A 21,998-nucleotide genomic window follows, 5' to 3' on the forward strand; every position below is an offset into this window, starting at 1 on the left:
CAAAACTGCAAGGAAACAAGCTAGCACTTATGCCCAATCAGAGATGTTAGTGCCCTCTTAGACTTTCTTTCCACTTATTTGATCTTCTATTCATTAAAAGAGGATGGGAAGTCCTGAAGAAAGCACCTCCAATGAATGTGACTTTATGACACTGAATGGTGTCACTGATCTGCCTGATCTCTCAGTGCATAGAAGTGCCCTGAGCTCTCCTTTGAGTGAGATGAAAATAATATCCAAAGCCCTAAGGTGGGTAGAGGTCCCTGTCAGCCTTTCTGTCAACCTAATGTACTGACCAACACCAGCAGAATGATTTTGTCATGTCTATTTTAATTCTGTTAAATGCAATATCCGATTTGAAACAGTTTATACAACTTTCTGTTGTAAACAGTCAGAGAGTGTTGCTGAAAGTGTTTTTTGAATAGTAATTAAGTAACTATTTGTGAGTTTGGGGAAAAAATGGGATCTGGAATCTTGTTCAGGAAAAATTGGCTGGGCTGCCTAAAATGGCTCTCAGTGGCTCCCTGCTGGTGAACAGCACCAAACTGCAGGCCCCGTATAACCCTGCAGAGACCCACCTAGTTCCATGGAGTCCATGGCTCAAAGTCAGTGTCTGAATCCTCTTACAGATATAAATGTCTTCATGGAGTCACCAAGGTTCATCCTCCCGTCAATAGCACTTCTATCCATAGTAACTCATCTAACTAAAATAATCACAAAGAAGCAAACAAAGCACACGCAGGTCACTACGACCAGATGGGAGGTATCTGCAGATGTTGAGAGCTGGCTGATAAAATGTCAGAGCAGCTCTCAGCCTTCTTTGAAAGGTTGTGATAACTGGGGAATGTTCCAGAACTGGAAAAGGGTAAATGTTAGCATTTTGGATGCAATTCTGTGCCACGTGCACTAGGAGCAAGGGAGCTGGACCAGATGATCTCAAGAAGTCCCTTCCAACCGCAACCATTCTGTGATTCTGTGAAGGGCATCTCCAAGGAAGGCAAAAAAGGAAGATCTGTGGAATGACAGACTAGTCCATTTGACTTCAGTTTCCAGAAAGATTATAGGGGAGGTCCTTCTTGAAGCCAAGTCATAGTACATGAAGGATGAGTAAGTGATGGGGAACTGTCAGCATGTACAGACCAAAGGCCAGTTGTGCCATCCACTTATAGGGTAAGATTCTGGGATGTGCAGATACAGGAGAAATGGTGGATGTGGTTTGCTTTGACTTTAGCGTGGCCTTTGTCATGGTCTCCATGCTATCCTTATAGTCAAACAGGAGAGAGATGAACAGGATGGGTGGACAGCAAAGCAGGTGGAGAACTGTCTGAACTACTGGGCTTAAAGAACTTGAGCAGTTCACTGTCCCATTGGCAGACTGTTTCCTCTTCTTGTTACTGATATTTGACCTGCTGCAGATCTTTTCTGACTCAAAATGAATGAAGAGCTTGAGGCAGCAACACGCTACCTCCCTGCCATGTCTCAGATTTAGTCACTGGTGGGCAGGATATTGTTTGAGCTTAAATGTGGGAGACTGATCCTTCCATCTCCCCAGTCAGGGAGTCACCACTCAACACTACCCTTCATTTCCCATTTGGAAAAGGATGGTTTCACATACACTTAGTAAGGTATATGGCTTTTTCTTCTCCATCTACGCCACTTCTCCTCAAGGTGCCAGCCCTGCTCTCATGTGGGATGAAACACTAACTGCCCTCAGAGAAAACCAGTGTCAGTGCCTGCCTCTTTTCCTGCGGAGAAACTGGCCATACTTGTGGTCCAGGGCTGCTTTGATGTCTCCCCATGGCCAGCACCCTTGTCCTTGGTGGCTCCCTCGTGTCAAGTTGATGTTGAGTCCTCGATCTGATGTTTTTTAAGCCTCGTCCCCCCTCCTGGAGCTCTGTCATCTCCTTTAAGTGAGATCCCGTTAACATGCAGCTCGCACTGGGTGTCTTCCACTTTTTAGTTTTCAGTGACCATATGCCCTGAAACCACACAAGACCCAGGCAGTTGCCTCAAGTGTTGAGATTCCTGTTATGAGCAGCTATCACAGGTGTAGACCATTCATCTGCTCTGATAATGTGACAATTCAGGGCCACCATGGGTCCTTTGTTGTATCCCCAATACTTTTTTCATCCCCTGCTTCCAAAATCGCTGATCAAAATCCCTTTTGCTCCCTTGCTATTTGTCCTTCTATGAAAAGTGACTGCCTAAACGAAACTACTGTTGTGTCTCCACACAGCCACTCCATGGCTTCATACTATGAAGCCTGTTATCTGTTTTATTTACTGCCAAAAATAAGTGTATCTTGTAGCTCATTCTTGATAGCCATGCAGAGCTAATGCTATGCTGGGAGCGTCTGCTGTGTTCTCTTATGGCTCCCATCTCATTAACAGCCTTTGCTCTCGGATTTAAAAGAATATCACGCTGGTGGTGTGAATCAGTGGAATGCAAGATGTGTGTTAGGAAATGGAAAATAGCATTCTTCCTGGACAAAAAAAATAAAGGAAGAAAGAAATCTGGAACCTGTGAGTGCAAGTCTACGGTGCCATTTTCATAGACTCTGCTTGGAGCAAATTCACACCTCAAAAAGCTAGCACAACGTACTTGGTTATATTCTCTTCTCTTGCTATCTAATCACCACTGTAGCCACGTTTTTGTGGGAGGCTGTTTATAAACCTACTATTGATGTGATGCCGATGAAGAGGAGTTCCTCCCTTGCGAGGAGCAATGTGCCATGCTGATACACTGGCAGCTGGCTCTTCCCGAGTCCCCACATCACGTTTATCTCCTGCTCCTCAAGGGTCAACGCCAGAGCCAAAAGTGACCCGTCCTGTCACCGCAGCCGGGCCCCCAGGCCACCAAACACGCATGCAGCTCCGATATTTCCCCCCATGACTGCACTATCCATCCCAGCGAGTCCCTAAAACGATGCCCTTTCGCCTCTCTCCTGTGGGAAACTTAATCCGCCCCGTAAGTGACACCCGGAGCTATTTTGGAGCTGGGCTGCAGAGGGGAAGCGAAGCACGTCAGCGATTTGCCTGGAGGAGGACCACGAGAGGAGGGGTGGGAGCGGGGGTGGCACTGCTAACCCCCGCCAGCGAAGGCACCGCCGGGGGACTTGAGGGGACCTTCTGCTGCACTCGCTGCCATCGCTGGGGTTTCTGTTTTATTTTGTCACAGGGGAGAACTGAAGCCAACATGGTCTCCCCGTGTCCTCTCTCTCCCTCTTCCCCATCCCTCCTTGGGTCATCTCAGTAGGAACCAGCTCTCTCTTGCTCTGCCTGGAGCTTCATTCCTCCTTGGACTCTGACAAGACTCCAGGTAAGCCCTAAATCTTCAGGACAGATAAGCAGAGTTGAGGGGGTAGCCAAGAGAAAGTGGAGGGAGTTGCTCATTACTGAGAGAGGGGTGAGATTATTTCTATGTTCCTTGTGGAAGAAGATGGAGTTGAAGGTATAGAAAGTGATTTTCATGCTTCTGGACTGAACCAAGCATGGATTGCTTTACTTACCTCCCTCTGGACATGTTATCAAAACGGCAGCTTCCAAAGCAGAGGAGAAAAGAGAGTAAAAAGCTGTCTGAGGCTGTTGACTGTAAGTGATTGGTTTTGTCCCCAAATGTGTGGACAGTTGTGTGGGTGAAGAGCCTGAAGGAAAAAAGGTTCCTCTGCAGAAGTGGCATCAAGGAGCGTTGGTCTTTTTTTAAAAAATAATAATAATAATTAGTGCATAATCTCAGAGCTGTTTTCCTCCTCAACGAGGACTTTTTTCCTGCTCCTGTGCCAATGCCAGTGCAGCCTGCAACCCCCCCGCCGCTGTCCTCGCATTTCTACAAATGGCTCTGAGGAGAGATGGAGCTCGACAGCTGAGGCTATTTTCAGCCCTACAGCTCAATGGGGTGGAGCGGCTGGAAGGACAATGACGTCCTCTTGTTAAAATACAAGTGCCCACCCGGAGCCTCGCAGCTAATTGTCATAGAGGGATTTCACATCCTTCTGGGAGCCGCAACAGGAAATCCCACGCAACAAAACGCAGGGCAGCGTTACTAGCTTGAGATAAGCGAGTGTGTTTTCCTGTTACTGCTGCTGACAGGGGATTTAAGAGTTGGGTTTATTGGGTCCAGGGCTGCTAAGAGCCTGTCTTGTTCATGGCAATGCATGTTTGAGCCAGTGTGGGTGCAGAGAGCTATACATCAGTAGAGCTGCATTGTGGTTACCTTCAGATATGCAAAACTTTGGTCTTCTGAACCACAAAACCACTGAAGTAAATTAAAGCAGTGTATTTTTTTTATTTAAAGCTCACCTAACTCAAGCTGTCAGTCTTTGCAACCTGAGCACAGCACAAGGGTCTACTTAAGGCTGTAGCCGCTCACCTCCAGCTGTGTTTTAAGTAAAATCCAATTTACATGAAGTCTGTGATGAAGCCAGACAGAACTGATAACACTGGTAACAGATCCTGCAGATTCCTGTTTTGTCCCCAAGGTGGATACCCAGGAATTCGTATTCTCCCTCCATTCATGCTCATGTTCACAGACCAGGAATGAATACTACTATGTGCCGAGACCTCCCTTGTGTCCTAGTCATTTACCCAGTGAGAGCGGCCTGGGTAGCTTTAGATTCAGAGAGATGATGAAAAGACTCTAGATCATTTATCATCACAAGGACTTGTCTGAGCAGTCTTGGTCTTTCAGAAGTTTCTGGGATTGCTTCTGTCATCGGGGAAATCCCAAGTGAAGCTCCTGTTCTGCAGCAAATTCCAAGTAGGGAGAAACATGGTCCTTTGTGGGGAAATTCTTGACGTTTTAGAAGGAAAATGATTGCTAACCAGATGATGGTTAATAGAGGGATGAGTGTTATCAGAAATAGCTCTGTCTCTGCAGCAAGAGAAGAGATAGGTATATGTTTTAACCACATAATTCATCTACTTGGTTTAGGTTTCCTGTGTTTTGTGTTAAGAATATGCCTACTTATGTGCCTGGAAGGGTATCCGAGTGCATTGCTCTATAGTACAAACAAACCATGTGAATGGTACTTGTTTCCAGATGGTATTTTCTGACGATTTGTCTCATCTTTCTTGCCGGGAATCTTCAGGTTACAGATAAAGGGTTAATACCAAGAGTGTAAGGTGATGAAAGTCCCTTCCAAGACAACTGGTGCATATTTAGTCCAATGTGAAGGTCAAGATTGAAAGACTGTTTTGTTTTGAGTGTTAGTCATGATTTTACTAAATGATACTCATAAGTTTAACGCCACTTGTTGTTAGCCCTTGGTCAGCTGCAAAACTTCCCCTAACATATGTGAACTTTGGCTGGAAATGGAAGTACTAGATAAGCCTGGTTCTGAAATGAGTTAGAAACTTATTGCAATGCAATGAGTTTACTGCAGCTTCACCGAGTCCTTGCACCGAGTTTGCATCCTGCAACACTCCTCAGAGCATGGAGACAGATCCCCAAACCACTCCAGAAAGCTCTTTCACGTGCTCACCAAGTGACCTTTGAACATGCCAGCATCTGCCATCTCTCACTGAAGTGGAATTTAGAGTAGCCCGAGCTAAGCTCCCAGTCCAGCTCTTCGGTGGCGGATACGGTTCTGCTCTGATGAAACGGGCATCAAATAAACTGCCCTCTCGGATTAGTGCATCTGTGCAACTCTCTACTTATAGCCGGTTTAGAGATGTAACGGGCGTACAGCACTGGGTGTGCTGGTGTGCATTTCACCCTTAAAGCTGTCTGTCTCCTGTGATGGTTTGCAGGCAACCATCAGGGCCCAACTGAGTCATCAGGCTTGCAGCTGGCACGGAATATACAAGGCTATTTGGTTTTAATGTTAGTCCAGTTTCCTGGGAGACTGAGAAGCAACTGGATTACTGCAGTTTGCTCTTAGCAGCACTTCTGCAAACATCAAAGGAAATCAGTACTTTCCATTTTATGATCCATCAACTTCCCACCTGCAGATATTCCATGCAGTTTCCTGGTGTTTTTAGATGGAACAGTGCTCGCAGTTACAGCATGTAAACTACAGAAATGACAGTGCTGTCTTGCATTTTATGTGAAGTTTTCTATTTTAGCAGTTTTCTTTGCAAGACCCAAGTCCTGGAGTCAGACAGTCCCCTGAGATTCATTCTTGTCATCTCGTGAGAAAGAGGAGAGCCAGTTTGTAGCCGTTGTCACTGTGCAAAAAGTCCAGGAAACATGAATGCTAAAAGTGAGAAAAAGATTCCAAACCAGCAGCTTGTTGACTTGGCAAAGAAAGAGTAAAAACTGGCTGAGAAAATAAACAAACAGGCGCGACTGACTCTTAAGTGGTGACTGAGAGAAACTCATGGGCACGTAGGCACGCTTGTCTTGGGAATGTTTTATGAGGTTGGTCACCCAGTGTCTTTTGCCCTTTGCCCGAAGTCGTGGTGGGCAGGGTTCCCCTTCTAAACATCAAGTTGAAAGGCTTTGGCAGAGCATAACCTGCAGCCTCTGCTGTGGTGGCATCACGGTGACATTAGAAGCAGAAATATGATACTGTAAAATGTCTGAGATGGGTTGGAAAGGGGGCTTGCGTCAACTAGGCTTATTCATGTTTTGTTATCAGCCTGACCGCCTCCAAGACAACTGTCAAATTACTGTTTTGTTTTGGTTTTGCTTTTTTTTTTTTAAGTTTGCAAAGTGGAGCTGGAGTACACAGAATCTGAATGAGCTTGTTTACCAAATCATTTAAAGAAAATTAAGTCTTGCCCTTTCAGGAATATATCCACAAGGCTGTCTGTCCTCTAGCTCCTAAACTATCTCTTTATGGTGTATTTTGTATTTTATCCAGTCTAACCTATAAAATAGGCTGGACTAGATAAATTATATCTAAGCTGCATGATCTGCCTAGCTGTTACACCTGATGTGCTTTCATTCTTACAGCATTAGGACTTCATGCCTGTTGCTGGATATTATGCTCTCAGCACCCTAGAAGGCAAAGTTTTAACCCCTTTTTCAGACAGAGACTGATGATACAGGAGTTTAATGCCTTTCTCATGGTTAGAAAAGTAAGTGGAGGAAGGAATATTTTTCCCCCTAATGTATTAGATATTCATACAAAATACTACTGAAAAGCACACTGTTTGCATTAATCCCTGAGTTTTCCTTTGACATCCTGGTTGTTCATAATGGTGTGAGAGCAGTTGAGTGGAAGGGTGCATGGCAAAAGCTGGTAGAGAGCAAGGTACGAGGTTAGAGCATCAAGTCCTGACTTTGCACCAGCAAAATGTGAGCTGGGACTCAACAGCTTAATCCTCTTGGACTGAGCTGCAAGCATTGAACAAGTATTTGGGAGAAACTGGAAAGAGAGGTTGGAGCTAGAGGCTACGGCAAGAATGGTCTTGGGTGGATGTGTTGCACCAGTGTGGTTGGTGATGCTCTCATGGATGCAGCAGAGCCAATGACACCCTTCAGGATGCAGCGTCTTCCCTGTGTTTTAACCATCGTTGTCCATCAGAGACACCAATGAGTGGCCGAAGGCTGGAGACACCAACGAGTGGCCGAAGGCTGCTTTTTGGAGCAGGGATGTGCCAAGCTGTGGGCGGAAGGGAAGCTCCAGCAGGGCAGGCCAGGCGGAGGCTCGAGGGCTTTAGGAAGCGAGCGGCATCCCCGTGCTCACGCCGTGTCCGTGCTCTCCACGATCCCAGAGCACGGAGCTCTCCTCATGCTGGCCAAGGAGGTCTGTTCCCAGTGGGGGAAGCCTCTGTTTGCTGAAAGGCTGGTGCAGGGTCAGGCAGCTCTCACGTCCTGGCCCTTTGCACACTCCAGGCGCTTCTCCTTTTTATTCAGAGACACTAATTTGAAGAAGCAAAGCAGCTTTCACCTTTTTTTGCTCTTTTTGACATCATGGATTTGAAGCTGGAAATGAGTCAGTGTGACGTATCTCTCAGGAACTACGAGGGAGCTGGGTAAAGTGAGGCAATGCTGTATTTTCTGAACAGATGCAAATACTTTGCTGACATGATGCAGTTTGAAATCCAAGGTAAAGTGTGAGCAAGATTAGGATGTGAGTTTTGGTCCATTTTTGATCATTAATTCTTAGTTACTGTAGTGTTGCTACTGGTAGAGCCAGAATCCCAGTGACCCCCACAGAACACTAAAGTGCTGCTGTCCCAGACAAGCAGAAGACTCTAGTCTTCATCGGAAGACTTCAGCACAAATTTGCACTGAATTCTATGTACTTTGGCTGAAGTCCAAGGCCTCCATATATGCATCTTCTATCCATTCATGCAGCTTATCTTCTTGCAGTTTTGCACATGCTTATGGATTATATATTTTAAAATAAGTGTAGACAGAGGCTGAATGACTTACATAAAGAGAAAGGTTGTATGTAGTAAGGATTTTCAGGAAGTGCAAACTCCCTATTCAGATTTATAGACTAGTTCGAGACCAAAGGAAACATATTTCTCTGTATTTTAACTGAATGCTCTGTATTTATCCTCAACTACTTTTTAAGAGTTTCAGATAGCCTTTGGAGTGTTAAAGATAAGTTAGGAAGTAGGACAAGTACATGTATTTTTCTTCGTAAATATAAGAAGATAACTGTGTTTGGCTCATACGTTATCTGTGGCCTACATGAATGTCGAGGGTTAGTTCAGTTACACCTTCTTCAATGATAATGATTACAATGAATTTCATGCTGGATTTTTGTACCAGCACTTTCCCAATATTTAATTTTTTCAGTCGCTTGTGTCTTTCAATCCTCAGTGGAATAAATAGAATGGAAAATTATCTTGTAATTTGCTCTTTATTTTTACTCATGGTTTATCTTATACCCCTGCAAATATATTGTCGTGTACCCTGAGACACCCCTTGTGCTGATGTGAAGAAGAGGTGGGAAGGAAGCCAAGGCCCAGGGAAAATGGGCAGTTTCTCCAAGGTCACACAGCAGGGCAATAGCAGAGCCAGCTGCCACTCCATTGCCTCACATTAACCTTAATGCATTGCAACGGGAATTGGAGGAGGATGGAGAAAGTGCTGAAACCGCTGCCCAAAGAGCGAATCAAGAAACGGAACTGCAGGTTTTTGGCCTTAGCAACTTCTGCTGGAGGTGGAGGGAGATTGTGAGGGCATCTGTCATTGGGTGAGAGAGTGGGTGGATTTGTGGTCAGCAGGGAGGCCAAACTGCTGCGGGATTAAGGAGGGTATTTCTGTCACTGTGACTGATTATTATTTCCCTTCTGAGCTACTTGCAACATGCAGCACCCTGAGCATTTTGCTTTGTGTGGCACTCTGAAGGTGGAAAAAACACCTAGAGGAGGACAGCATTGCAGATCCCCCACAAGGAGAGAACTTCCATGCAGATTAGGGGGCAACTTAATGAGATTGGAGTGTCTGGCATTATAAGGCCAGGAAATACGGTGAGCGAAACTGTGCTCTAGTTGCCTGAGTGAGACTTCCAGAGAGACTTGGAGCTGGAGACTTGTCCTTGTTAAGGAGGGCTCCCAAGGAGACTCTGCTCATGCATTTTAACTGGTACTAATGGGGTCAGGATGGGGCCTCTGGCTGTGCTGGACTTACCGAGGTGAATACTTGCCAATGCACAGAAAAGGGCTTCTGCTTTTGGAGGTCTAGAAGCAGATTCACCCCAGCAGCAAGGGAAAAGGACATAAACAGAATTTTAAAAGCAAGGGGAAGGAAAAAAATTGAAAAGAGTAAGGGAAATTAAGTGGAAAAAGAGAGCAGAAGAGATGAGTCTGAAGGAGGAGGTGTCTTCATGGGCAGACACATCTATCAATCTATCAGAATATAATGTCTGTCTGCTTCTCAATGCTTAGGAAACTAGACCGTCTATTATATAAAATTATATATTATATAGCATTACTGCTGCTCATTTCACTACTGCCAAGTCTTTAAGGCTAAAAGGCACAATCACGTTATTTCTGTATGAATTCCCCAAAATTATGTTTTACTCTGTGATCCCTTTGGTGAAGTGAGCTACCTTCTCCATTAGCAGATTCACATCACCAGGCTGAAACCTGAGAAATCCGTAAGACCTAAAGTATTCCAAGACCTTTTCACTCACAGTGAGAGGGACAATGAAAATATCCCCCACCTAAATTGCTCTGGATGACAAGCATCCTGATACTATGGAAGTGTAGCAGGTCTTTGCCTCCACTATCTAATTTGCTTTCTCTCGCTATTTTTCTTTCTCCCTCTTCAGGAAACCAAGATGGATTACGGCTCGTTTAGTGGAGTCCCCCGATTCCTGACCCGGCCTAAGGCCTTTATGGTGTCTGTGGGGAAGGATGCCACCTTGAGTTGCCAGATCATTGGAAACCCCATCCCAGTTGTGAGCTGGGAAAAGGATAAACTTCCAGTCCAGTCCGGAGGAAGGTTTAAAACCACAGAGGATGGGGATCTGTATCGACTAACAATCTATGACCTGAGCCTAGAGGACAGTGGCCAGTACATCTGCAGGGCCAAGAACACCATCGGGGAAGCATTTGCAGCCGTCAGTATCAAAGTTGGAGAGGAGACCACAGTAACAGAGTCAGCCCCATACTTCATCCAGAAACCCACCTCCATCAAAGTAACTTTGGGAGAAGATGCTATGTTCAAATGCAAAGTCCAAGGCAGCCCACCGCTTTCTGTGAACTGGGAGAAGGATGGGAAACACCTGCGGAGCCGGGCCGACGCCAACCGTTTCCAGATGGAAAGTGCCGGAGAGTCCAACGCGCTCACCATCCAGTGTGCCCGGCTTGGGGACAGTGGGACATACACGTGCCGAGCAGAGAACCCCATCGGCTCTGCCAGCGCTTCAGCTGCCCTAGTTGTGGAGACACAGGGCTCCCACAACCCGGGCAGCAGCAACTATTTTGACACCAGCTGCAGCAAGACCATCTCCTTGTTGTCTCACTTGCAGAAGAGGCGGGAGGAGATCAGGAAGACGGATATTGTCCATGGCGCTCTCGATGCCTTGTCCGCTCATCCGTATTCCGTGACGGAAGGACTGTCCGCCTTCAGCTACGGCCTCTCCCGGGATTACGAGCGGGCGGCGGGCCTCACCGCCAAGGGGGCCCGCAACGCAATGTTTGGGACGCTGACGCGCACGTGCAGCGTGACGGAGGGCAAACACGCCAAGCTGAGCTGCTACGTGACGGGGGAGCCCAAGCCAGAGATCGTGTGGAAAAAGGACAACGAGGTCATTTTGGAAGGGCGGCGCCACGTCATCTACGAGGACGACCAGGAGAACTTTGTGCTGAAGATCCTCTTCTGCAAGCAGGTGGATAACGGGCTGTACACCTGCACAGCCTCCAACCTGGCAGGCCAGACCTACAGCTCTGTGCTGGTCACTGTCAAAGGTGGGTGGTTAAACGTGCTATTTGGTGGGGGCAACCTTGGTGGAGACAAAGTCAGTGCGCTCCCAAATTGGCATGGGAGTGTCAGAGTGCAGTGATCCTGGATCAGGTACTTTTAGATATTCCACACAGGCAGGATGTGATGTTTAACTTCAAATGTATACATCTGAAGATTTTGACTTTTTTACTTCAATTTTAATACCAATTTTCATACTGATTTTTACAAATTTGGGATTTTGATTTAATGGAGTGATACAACAATGTACTGACATCTCAATACGGGTGTAAGTTAGACTTAGCAGAGTATAGCAATTGCAATATACTGTTGAGTTCCAGCACAAACATGATTTTTTTTTTCATCACTGGTTTCTGTGATATGGTTATCATCACAACCGTGGACATCCCCAATCATCAGGAAGGAATACATGGGTTGAAACCAGCTCAAGGTCCATTGCTTTCTTCAAGATTCTTTCTGTTAGTCATTCTTTATACTCCATGCTGGGGAGCCGTGTACAGGGTCCCTGCACAATGGCCTGGCTAAGGGAGACATTCACAGTCTTTAGATTGACTCATGGAAGAAACATTTACACAACCATTGGTCTACTGTGATAGAGTCTACTCAACTGATAGAGCTGCTTATCTAAAGGAAAGGGTACCCCTCCAATCTCCTTTGTACTGACATAAATTCAGTTTTCTTTGCAGTCTATTCTTCCCTGGGCTTCATGGGTACACTAATTCTGCTCATCACCTCTGAGCCTTCTTCCATTCCTCACAAAACTGCAGCAAGGGAGATGTGAATTTGATGTGTTAACCACTGGAAAAGTTTACCTGTGGAGAGGGAGAGTGTCATCACTGACAATTTACAGGAAGATTGTGAACAAGCATCAGTGATGGTTGAATGATGCCGAACTGGCCTGTTGTGGGTCAGCAGGGATGGATTAGATCTTTAAAGCTCTTTTCCAGCCTGGTTTTAGGATAATCTAAGAAATCCATTGCCATCCTTTGGTTCAGGGACTACAAAAGCCCCATTCTACCCTCCAGGGTTTAATCAAACCTTACACATACCTGTTTAAATAATAGTAGATCTGCAAGCTCCCTCTTCCTTGCAAGATGAGTGTGTGAAGCTGCCTTAGAACCCTCGGGGACCTACCCCAACTCCTGCTTCCTCCAGACCTCCTGGGCCTTTTCCCAGCTTCTGCCAGGGTGTCTCTGTCGGTTCTGGACGGTAATGATAAGGCAAATCTGAGGTTGCCTTCAGAGAGTCTCCTGACTCTGGCAGGGGTCAGATCAAGCTAATCAGGACTGCAGGAAAGATGTGGCACAAATATTTTTACAAAGGAAGTTCTAAATTTCCTAGCTGCTCTCCCACTTGGCAAGGTGACAAGCAGCACCTATAAATTAACTTTCATCCGTGAAAGTTTTGCTTCTGTAAGGGAAGTGGTAAAATAGACTTTTCTGGCTGAGAGCAAAATGCTTTAGAAATTCAAATGGGGAGGAAAGCTGTGTGTCTCAGACCCATCTTCAAGAGTCTCTGCTTTTCCTTGTTCTGGACCTGTCCTCTCACACTCGCTGTCTTTTCCATCAGTGACTTATTCTCTGGGTCCATCAGAGACACCTGATCCATGGAGCTCTTTGGCAACAGTCCCACTCATTGCCATCCCTGGGAGGTGCTGAGTGGTGTCAGGAAAGGCATTTGGCCTCTTCCACGAAGCTTTGACTACCTCATGAGATGGGACTCAAAGGCAAAGACTGATCCTGGCACTGTTTTATGCCCAGTCTTGCAGTATCTCCCCAGGGTCTTATCTGCCTGTTCCCAGTGGGTGCAACCTGTTCCAAAGGGGATGGGAAAAGCACGCAAAGCAGCAGGTCTGGGAGCAAGCATCACGGGAAAAGGTTATTTATCAGTGTCCATTGTCAAGAGACAACGTGTGAGACATCGGTGAGTCAGAGGGATAAAGCAGAAATGTTTATGATCTGTTTCTTTGTTATGCTATAGCCATGTTAGGCTTTCTGATGAGGCCAAGACAGCCATGGAAAATCTGTGTGTTGGTTATAATTAGGTCTTGGATAATGACTTCCCTTTGTGCCACTAGAAGCCCTACTCAGCCCTTCAAAGACACAGCTCCAAATGATGTAGCTGCAAAGGGAGCTTTTAATCTGCTATTTATGCCATAGGTGATGTGTTATTTGCTTATCTGCTGACATGTTTTGGTGGGTAGCTCATCTTGCCAAACAATCTTCTCTTTGCTCAGTAATGTGGAAGATGCTAAATCCTCCAGGCAGCCACCTCTGTCAGCATGATGCTGCAGCATTGGTCTTTGTAAAGGTAACAACTTATTTATAGAGCCTGCGGTACTGCATCCCCCAGCACACGTCTATAGACATGGATTTCTGGGAAGACAAGCGTGTAGGATTCTGACTCACGTACAGCATATAGTTTAAACGGAAGAATTTGAGTGAGGGGATTTATGGGTGTGTTTAAAGGTGAGAACACAAAAGCCAAGCAAACCAGCATGCTATCCCGAGGTGGATATTAGGGATCTCTCAGGGAGCAGGACAGAGCACAGATCAGATCTCCTCTAGTCTTTCCTCTGATACCGTCAATCTAGTTTCAAGGCCTAGGGAGCCCGACACACTTGTAAGCACTTCAAGGTCACTGAGATAAAAAGAAGAGATATTTGAGCTGTTCCTAAATGAGATGTAGTGGATCAGATGTAAAACTCCAAGGAGAGGTTACAGAGCAGACTGTTACTCTCACAGTTAAGGGAAAGCTAGAGCAAGTTAATCTGATTCAGAAATGTGTGGGATTCTAGTGTTTTCAGCAGGAATAAAAATCATAACCCACATGCTGAAATTCAATCTGCAAAAGTAGTTAGGAAATGTTTCCAAAGAGTAAACCCAGAGAGGATGGCAGGAGCGTGAGTAAATGACTTGAATTTCGTGAAGACTTTGGTGATGATCCTAGACTGTTTGTAAAGTTAGCAAGAACAGCATACAGGTCTCCATCCTTGGGTCTGGACCAAGAGAGGTTCGTTGGAGTAATGGAATTTGGGACCGAGTCCCTGAATTCAGAGGGACAAGTTCAGTAATCAGATACTGTATGTAAAGGTTGAAGGTTGCAAGTCAAGTAGGGTGGAAAAACAGACTAGCACTGAGGCCAATTCTTTCTTCCTCTGCTCTAAAGTGATTTGGGGTGACCGCTATCATAGAAGTGACACTGGAGATCTGAAAATGAATTGAGATATAAGAAATAAGGAGGCACAGGGTAGCGCTGGAACCTACCATAAATGGTAGGAAGACCAAAGGTTGGAAGCTTGTCTGTACGGCTTTAGATTGCTGCCTTTAAAAAGATTCCCCACATTCTCTCTATCATTAGATCATCTTTAGCTGATAGAGGAAGAATTTGACTTTGGAATAATAAATGGCCAGCCCATGAGAAGCCCAGGAGCAGGCAGGAGGAATTGCAGGCAGGTAGGAAGACCAGGTCAGAGACAGAGATGCCTTAAGAAGGTTGAAGAGACACGGGCTTCTTTGCAGCCTGCACATTTTCTTAGCAAAATATATGTTAGCAGGAGCTGCTTTTGAAAAATAACATCATCTCATTGCTAGTTTGGTTGGTATGGACCAAAAAAAAGCGTATGACTCTCTGGAGAAATATTTTCTCAAGACAAGTGGCCAAATTCATAGCTGGTCTTGCAGCTTCCCACTGACTCTGTGAACTTTTCCTGCTCTATGCTGGTTCTGGGTTTTGTTTTGCTTTGCTATTTCCATGTCACATTTTTCAAAATTGGCAGGTTTTTGTAGATCTCTCATATTTCAAGTGCTTCTTGAGGAATTACATTACCCAGCTTCATTATATGCCTTAATATGCATTTCTGCTTTGGCTAAAATCACATCAGTAGGAAAATGTGTACAGTTAAATTGCAGAGAACTCACCATTTAACAAAAGAAATGATACTAGAGATGAATTTAAGTGAACTACTGGGGCACTGTGAGTTTTTAAAAATAGGTCGTGTACAGGAGCCTGGCTGTTAGAAAACAGATAAGAATTGCCACCCCAGCTGAAACCTCTGATATTCAGGTATTTCATGGAAATACCTGATTCTACAAATGCTTGGTGGGGAGTGATTAGAAAAAAACATAGTGTCACACTTTTTATCTGAGAATTATATCATGTAACCTCGTCTGAATGCACTTTTTGCTTATCTTCTGAAGACATTTTCAGATGTTAGGAGAATTGTGAACAATGAGGAAAACAGTAGGAAGCCAAATGGTGTTATCTTCTCTGGCATATACTTAACATGAGATCCTATTTATGATTATGATGCAAATACATAATACATGATTAATTTAGATATGAACAATCAACAGTTATGGGATATGATGGATCAAACGTAGTTATCTGCAGGAACTCTTCTTGGTGTGCCTACATTAGTTATAGCACAGAATATTTCCGTATCATTTCCGACCCCTTTATGAATGGGAACTTTGCAATACATTAATTCCAGCCACAGACCAGCATGCCTATTGTGCTGGGTGCTGCAAAAATAGGTAACTGAGTATGCCTACATTAGAGAATTTGTCAAGATAAGAGAAGCTACAGACTAACGTGGGTTAAAAGAGTGGTGTTCAACTCACCATTTGGGTCACTGGGGGAATGTGTACATTTGTTTGCTTTTGCATTTACCTAGTAATGTGGATCATCTTTAAGCTGAAAACACAGTAGGACCCAGCTATTTTTCATGTAAATGTTATATGGTTATGCATTCAAACTGTGTGTATTAGTCTACTAACAAGGAAGATCAACCAGCCACCTTTTGTAGATCTTCCCTTGACTTGCTTCTGTGTTTGTACACTTTTGTTTTGTTTACTTCAGATACTTTTCAGTGGCTGCAAAGGGGCAGGGGTTAATGAGGTGACTGATTGCTTCAAACACAGAGCATGCTCGTGTGCCCCTCCTGCACATCTCTTATTTCCTTCCAGTCCTTTGGCGTGTCGTAGTCTGCTCCAGATTCCCTTGTACCTCATACATCACTGTTATACCCAGTTCCCCCAGGCTGGCATCCTTCTGTTAAATGCTTTCTTGGTCTCATCCTCTTTCTTGGTCCTGTGTCATGAGAGTTGCATCACTTCATTTCCTCTGAATACATAACGTGTTTCCAGAGGTGATATATAGGATTGCGGGAGTCCAGCCTGCATGTTGGATAGAGAGAAGAAGAAAATTAACGTACCAAGGGAGGTCAGAGCACATCTGTGTTACTGTAACTGAAGATGTTTTTTAGGTAAGACTTTAATGAGGCACATTCAAGCAGAACCTTTTCAACAAAATAACCAAATCGACAAGATAGGTTAACAGCAGGCACTCATTTGGAGCCACACACTTGCTCCAATGGTATTTTACAGGTTCCCAGACAGGTTTTAATCTCTGGATAACAACAGGGAGGGCAAATAGCAGTGCTGCCTGCTGGTGCCTGTCAGATTCTGACTGCCTGTCAGGGCAGTTGCGTGCACATCAGACCTTCTTTCCCAGAACTAAGGGCAGTTTTGTGCATCCTCTACTTTCTTCTATAGCAACGTACTCCCTACACAGCTTTAAATTCTACAAAGTGGAGATTCCTGATGGCCAAAGCTTAGAGCTAGGATGTCTGAGGGTTTTGATTTGTGTTTCTCCAGACTCTAAAGCAGGGTGACTCCGAGTGGGATGTGTCAATGCAAACATGGAATCAGAAATGTAAAATCCACTTCCATCTGACATTTAGGCTGATGGCTAGCATTACAAACCGTTGCAAGCTGGTGAAATTATCTGCTTGAGGGAGTGAGTGAGAAGGGAGTCAGAAGACTGAAAATTGGCGTAATAGCTGTTAGAAGATGAAGGACACGTGTCAGGACATGATCTCACACCAGGCGTTGAGCGGTGGTGCGTTAGCACTGCCTAATGCAGGTGCACTGCCTGACTCTCCCATGGCTGTGAGCAGGAGCTGTCCTCCTTGGTTCAATTCTTCCTTCTCTGTGTCAGTGCTGGGCTATCAGGATGATTTCATAGCTCAGCTGTCACAGGATTTAAATGATATCTATATTATTCTCTTCGTAAAATGTCCTCCACTGCTGCCATGCAGCTGTGTCACCTGTTTGATCTTCACTCTGGTTTCTCCCTGAGCTGGAGCAGTGCAGCCCAGTTGCCAAAAGAAAGAAGTGGCAGGTGGGTGACATGGGCTTTTTCTCTCTTTCATTTATTAATTTATTATTATTATTTTATTGTCATTGACAAATCTGATCCAGGGAATTTGGTGCTTTTGGGGGGTACAAAAAACTTCTCCATCAGATACTTCTGTGCCTTCCCCCATGTCCTTCTTGTGTGTGCAGCTTCCTCTTGTCTTTCTATGCCCTTTCAGCTCCTTCCACTAAGCTCATTTCTGCTCCCAGACCCGTAAAACATTGGTTCTTGTAACAACTGACTACCTCAAGTGCTCGTGCTTCCCCAGAATGACTTCCCTCTTTCTTCTTCCTAAGTCTAGCTTGTTTGCTCTTTACCCACACAAAGACTCTCATCTTAATAAAGACTTTAATGCTGAAGAGACTTGTGCTGCAGAGAGGGTCAGGCTGGATGGTTTCTGCCTTCCATCCTGTTGGCCTATGGGACAGAGTGCAATGCAGAGAATTTCGCTCTAGAGAACAAGCCAACCAGGAGAGCAGAGTTTGATAACGTCATGATGCATCAACGCATTCATGTTTCTTTGGATTAGAGCTAACACCTCTGTGTGGTGCTGTTTTCAAGTAGCACAGCTCAGGTTGACACTTGTTCACTTACAGACAAGTAAAATAATTCTGGTGGGGTCTAAGATTTTATGGGCTAGAATGGCTCCTTTCTTGCATGAGAGCAGAAAACAACTGAAGAAGTTCTCCATTCTGGGTGTGGATGGTGTCCTAATACAAATCAACATAATTAATAAGGAGTGTTAGTTTTTTTCTACCAAGTTATTTATTTGCACACATCTTACCCCAGACTATCACAAATTCTTATTTCTCCCTTTTTTGTTCTCTTAAGAACCCTTGATACCCTTCAAAGAAAAACTTAAGGATCTTGAAGTTCAGGAGAAGGAATCTGCAACCTTCCAATGTGAGGTGCCTGTTGCTAGTACAGAGACAACCTGGTTCAAGGAAGAAACCAAGCTCCAGCAGAGTAAGAAATACAACATTGAAGAAGAGGGCACGTATCGCCGGCTCACTGTCCAGGATGTCACCACAGATGATGACGCTGTCTATATCTGCGAGATGAAGGAGGGGAGCAGGACAATAGCAGAGTTGTCTGTCCAAGGTAAGAAGGAGTCTTGCTACTGCAGATACACCAGGTCTTGCACTAAAATTCACATGGGAGCTCCATGTGGCTGGTCAGGAGCTCCCTGGGATTTCATGGCAGGATGCATCTGGAATACAGGGTCATAGAGATGGAAGAGATTGTGTTGCTGCACGATGGATGCAAATGTATAATGCAGGGGAGCTCTGTGCTTAGAGGGGCTTACTGGAAAGCAAAACTTTTGAGCTGTAACCTCGCATTGTGGCTTTTATTTAACATGATCCCAAGCACCAAATATATCCCCTGGTGAGCCCTCGTGAAGATCTTGTCAGGTGTCTTGCAAACACAGTGGTAAATCTTGTCTGGCAGTGGTTCTAAGTGTCCTGGGAAGTTGGCTTAACATCTGCCTTTTAAGGTCTGGTGCGTGGTGCAGACTGTAGTCAGCAAGAGTGTGATTTCTTTGGAAATAAGATCCATGTTCCCTGACATCAGGAGCTGTGCTCTGGAGTCTGGAAAGATGAAGAGTTGGTGTATAATGTGGATGTAGTTCCACATCCTCCTCTACAGCTGTGGCAACAGCTCAGGATCACATTTGTTTTGTCTCATTTAAGGCCTGGCTTTACTGCCACTGAAACCAGAAGTTCTCCACTACATAAATTGGTGCAAGATAACTGGGAGTTGTGCATGCTTGATATGTACATTTTTAAAATCTTTTTTTTTTACCATTAGCAAGCAGACAAGAGCGTACTTGAGAAAAGGCATACAGGAAATTTATCCCAAAGCGTGCAGACAGACATCATTTTGTCACAGCTCTGCCAGGATTAAGCCAGCCAGATACTGTAGGCCAGTTTGTCCCCAGTAGGACAGATGGTATTTGTTTTACTTGTTTGTGTTATGATACTAGAGCATGTTCCATTAAAAAGAGAGTGACTGAGTCAGGTGGAGCCCTCAGGAGGGAAAGGAGGTAGAACCTTCCCTTGGGAGCCTTGTGCCTGCCCTGGGGAGAAGGTTCGAGAGCTCAGGGTGGGATAGGGATAATGTGAGAGCTTGGCCCCATGCACAGCCCCATGGTGCTGCAGGGACGGGGACACCATGGAGGGCAGCAAGGAGCAGACACAGAGCCAAGCTTAAGAGAGGATGAGCACAGACTTTCTAGGGACTCAGAGGGGACTACACAGTCACCTGCAATGTAGGAAGGTGCAGCCTTGTGGCCCAAAGCCAACCTTGAATGAAAGGCCCCATCTGTGAGGGCAGATTTCCTTAGAAACTTGTTTTATTTCTCTGAATTTAGTCATTCCCAGCTTTGCTGCTTTGATTTTCTTCTTTTCTTTTTATTGAATAAGACCTGGCTCTGAAATTTCAAATTTCAGTCCACATGAGGAGCTCACATCGGAGATAAAGCCAACATAAGTCACGCTCAGTGCTGTGGTCTAATGGCTTTTAGAGGGACCCACCTGTGGCTAAAATAATGACGCTTACATTAAAACACTTGCAGCCATACAGCAATATCCATTTACATGTGCAACACACCTTTGTATTGAGCTATGGTCACCTATGTTTCTGGTCTAACATTCAATATCTTGTGTTAAATAAATACAAGATAGGTGACCTTGGACGCAAACAGATCTCACGTGGGCCTTGGAAGGGGTCTTTTCTTTCCAAGGTCATAGCATTGCTTTGTTATTTGAGAGCATTCTGGTTTGGAGGGATGATCTCCTTATACTCTACCCAAACCTATGTGGGTATGGCCACATTTTGTAAGTTTGAGGCTATTCTTGTAAGTCATAATCACCTGGATAACTTGGTGAGGCCACCAGTAAGTGAAGTTCATTCCATGCAAATTTCTGGATTTGCTCTAAAAAGAAATGTCTGGGGTTCTTAATGTATTTTCTATATTATGTCAGAAGATCAGTATGTTTGGACTCTTGTTTATGTAATGTACTGGTCATTTGATGGAGACAAATTCCTGAGACCTGTCTGGTTTAAGGCTGACCTGCCTGAGCAAAGTTTTCCTGTAAATTCCCAGATATGCAGACAAAAGCCACCTCAATTATCTGTTCTTGCCAAGACCACATACCTTATATTTATGTAACAGAAGATGCTGCATGTTAGACTAGAAACATAGGAGACCATAATCAAATAAAAGATTGTTTTTCTCTCTTTGAAGGCAAAAACGCATCAGTGACACTACCTATTCTGACTTACTGTGTAACAAGGAGTCTATAATTTAATTTAGGGATGTCTGCATAGTGTCTATAATGCTTTAATTAGGTGAGAGCAGTTGGTTAGCTCTGTTGTATTCTGGCTGGTCCCTTGTTAGTAGAGATTTTAGTCGTCTATATCTGCTATTTGATGCTCATAATTGGTTCTTCACTTAAAGGGAACATCATTAAGAAACTTCCACGAAAGACTGCAGTCCACGTAAACGACACAGCCGTCTTCTGTGTGGAGCTGGACAGTGAATGCCAGAAGATCCGCTGGCTGAAGAATAAGGAAGAAGTGCAACCCAGCGATCGAATCACCATCACATGCTCCGGCAAGCAACACACCATGATCATCCGGGAGTGCAAGAAGGAAGATGCTGGCGAGATTGCCTTCCTGGCCGATGAAAGCAGAACTTCCACCCAGTTCACTGTGACTAGTAAGCTCTGCTTTTATTCAGCCTTGCTGTTGTGTGTTCCCCAGCAAGCAGGTGCTCCCATGTTAGCAGTGTTCCCTCTAAATACTGCCACGGTAAGTTGTGCGTTGGCCAAAGACAGCGGAAAGTCCCGTGTCTGCTCACTACCTCAAAGGGAGCTTTATGGAATATTAGAGAGAAAAGACAGAAGACAAGTTCTGGGGAAGAGCATAGCCTATATGTGTGTTTTCTCTGAACTTGTCTGATAAGAGTGTAAAATGGTAACTAAGAATATGGATTATGGGACTTCTTTCCACTAGGAGTTGCCTAGAAGACAGTTTGTAAGTTATATACTGAAGTTGTCCCTCTTTGCTGTGCACAGAACAGCATGAATTTCCTTAATGCCTTCATCAATGTATAAGACAAGCTCCATTTTCCACAAGCATCAGGTTCTCTGAGGGGCATTTAGCATTTCTTGTCGTAGGAGTAATGCTTTTTCCAGAAAACAGAGACTTCTCAATTTTCAATGTCTTCATGGAGGATTTGGAGGTGAGAGTTGGCCAACATTCAGTTTCTTTGCTAGGCTCTGAGCATTGGGAGATACGAGGGTCTCTGATGAGTGTGTTGACTCTTAGTGGGAAGTAGAGAAGGCTCCAAAGTGTTGTGGGGAGGGTGAAGCTCATTGTAGCAAATAAAAATAAAAATAAAACTCTGTAAAAGGACCTCTACACAGATGCACACTACACATTCCAGGTGCAGTAAAGCGTTTAACAAGCTT

At 44.8% G+C, this 21,998-nt stretch overlaps 1 protein-coding gene across 1 annotated transcript in view; it reads left to right on the forward strand.

Annotated features, from left to right (window-relative positions):
• The first annotated feature begins 10,180 nt into the window (after window positions 1-10,180).
• OBSCN (obscurin, cytoskeletal calmodulin and titin-interacting RhoGEF) overlaps window positions 10,181-21,998 on the forward strand; it is a 141,641-nt gene continuing 129,823 nt past the window's right edge. The window contains exons 1-3 of the mRNA XM_088534760.1: window positions 10,181-11,312; window positions 18,355-18,624; window positions 20,984-21,244. Coding sequence (XP_088390886.1) covers window positions 10,181-11,312; window positions 18,355-18,624; window positions 20,984-21,244 — 1,663 coding nt within the window. The remainder of the gene's footprint in view (window positions 11,313-18,354; window positions 18,625-20,983; window positions 21,245-21,998) is intronic.

This window comes from Tinamus guttatus, unplaced genomic scaffold (assembly GCF_059628265.1).
Source record: "Tinamus guttatus ecotype Peru unplaced genomic scaffold, ASM5962826v1 Tinamus_guttatus_pri_ptg000599l, whole genome shotgun sequence".
NCBI classification, from domain to species: domain Eukaryota; kingdom Metazoa; phylum Chordata; class Aves; order Tinamiformes; family Tinamidae; genus Tinamus; species Tinamus guttatus.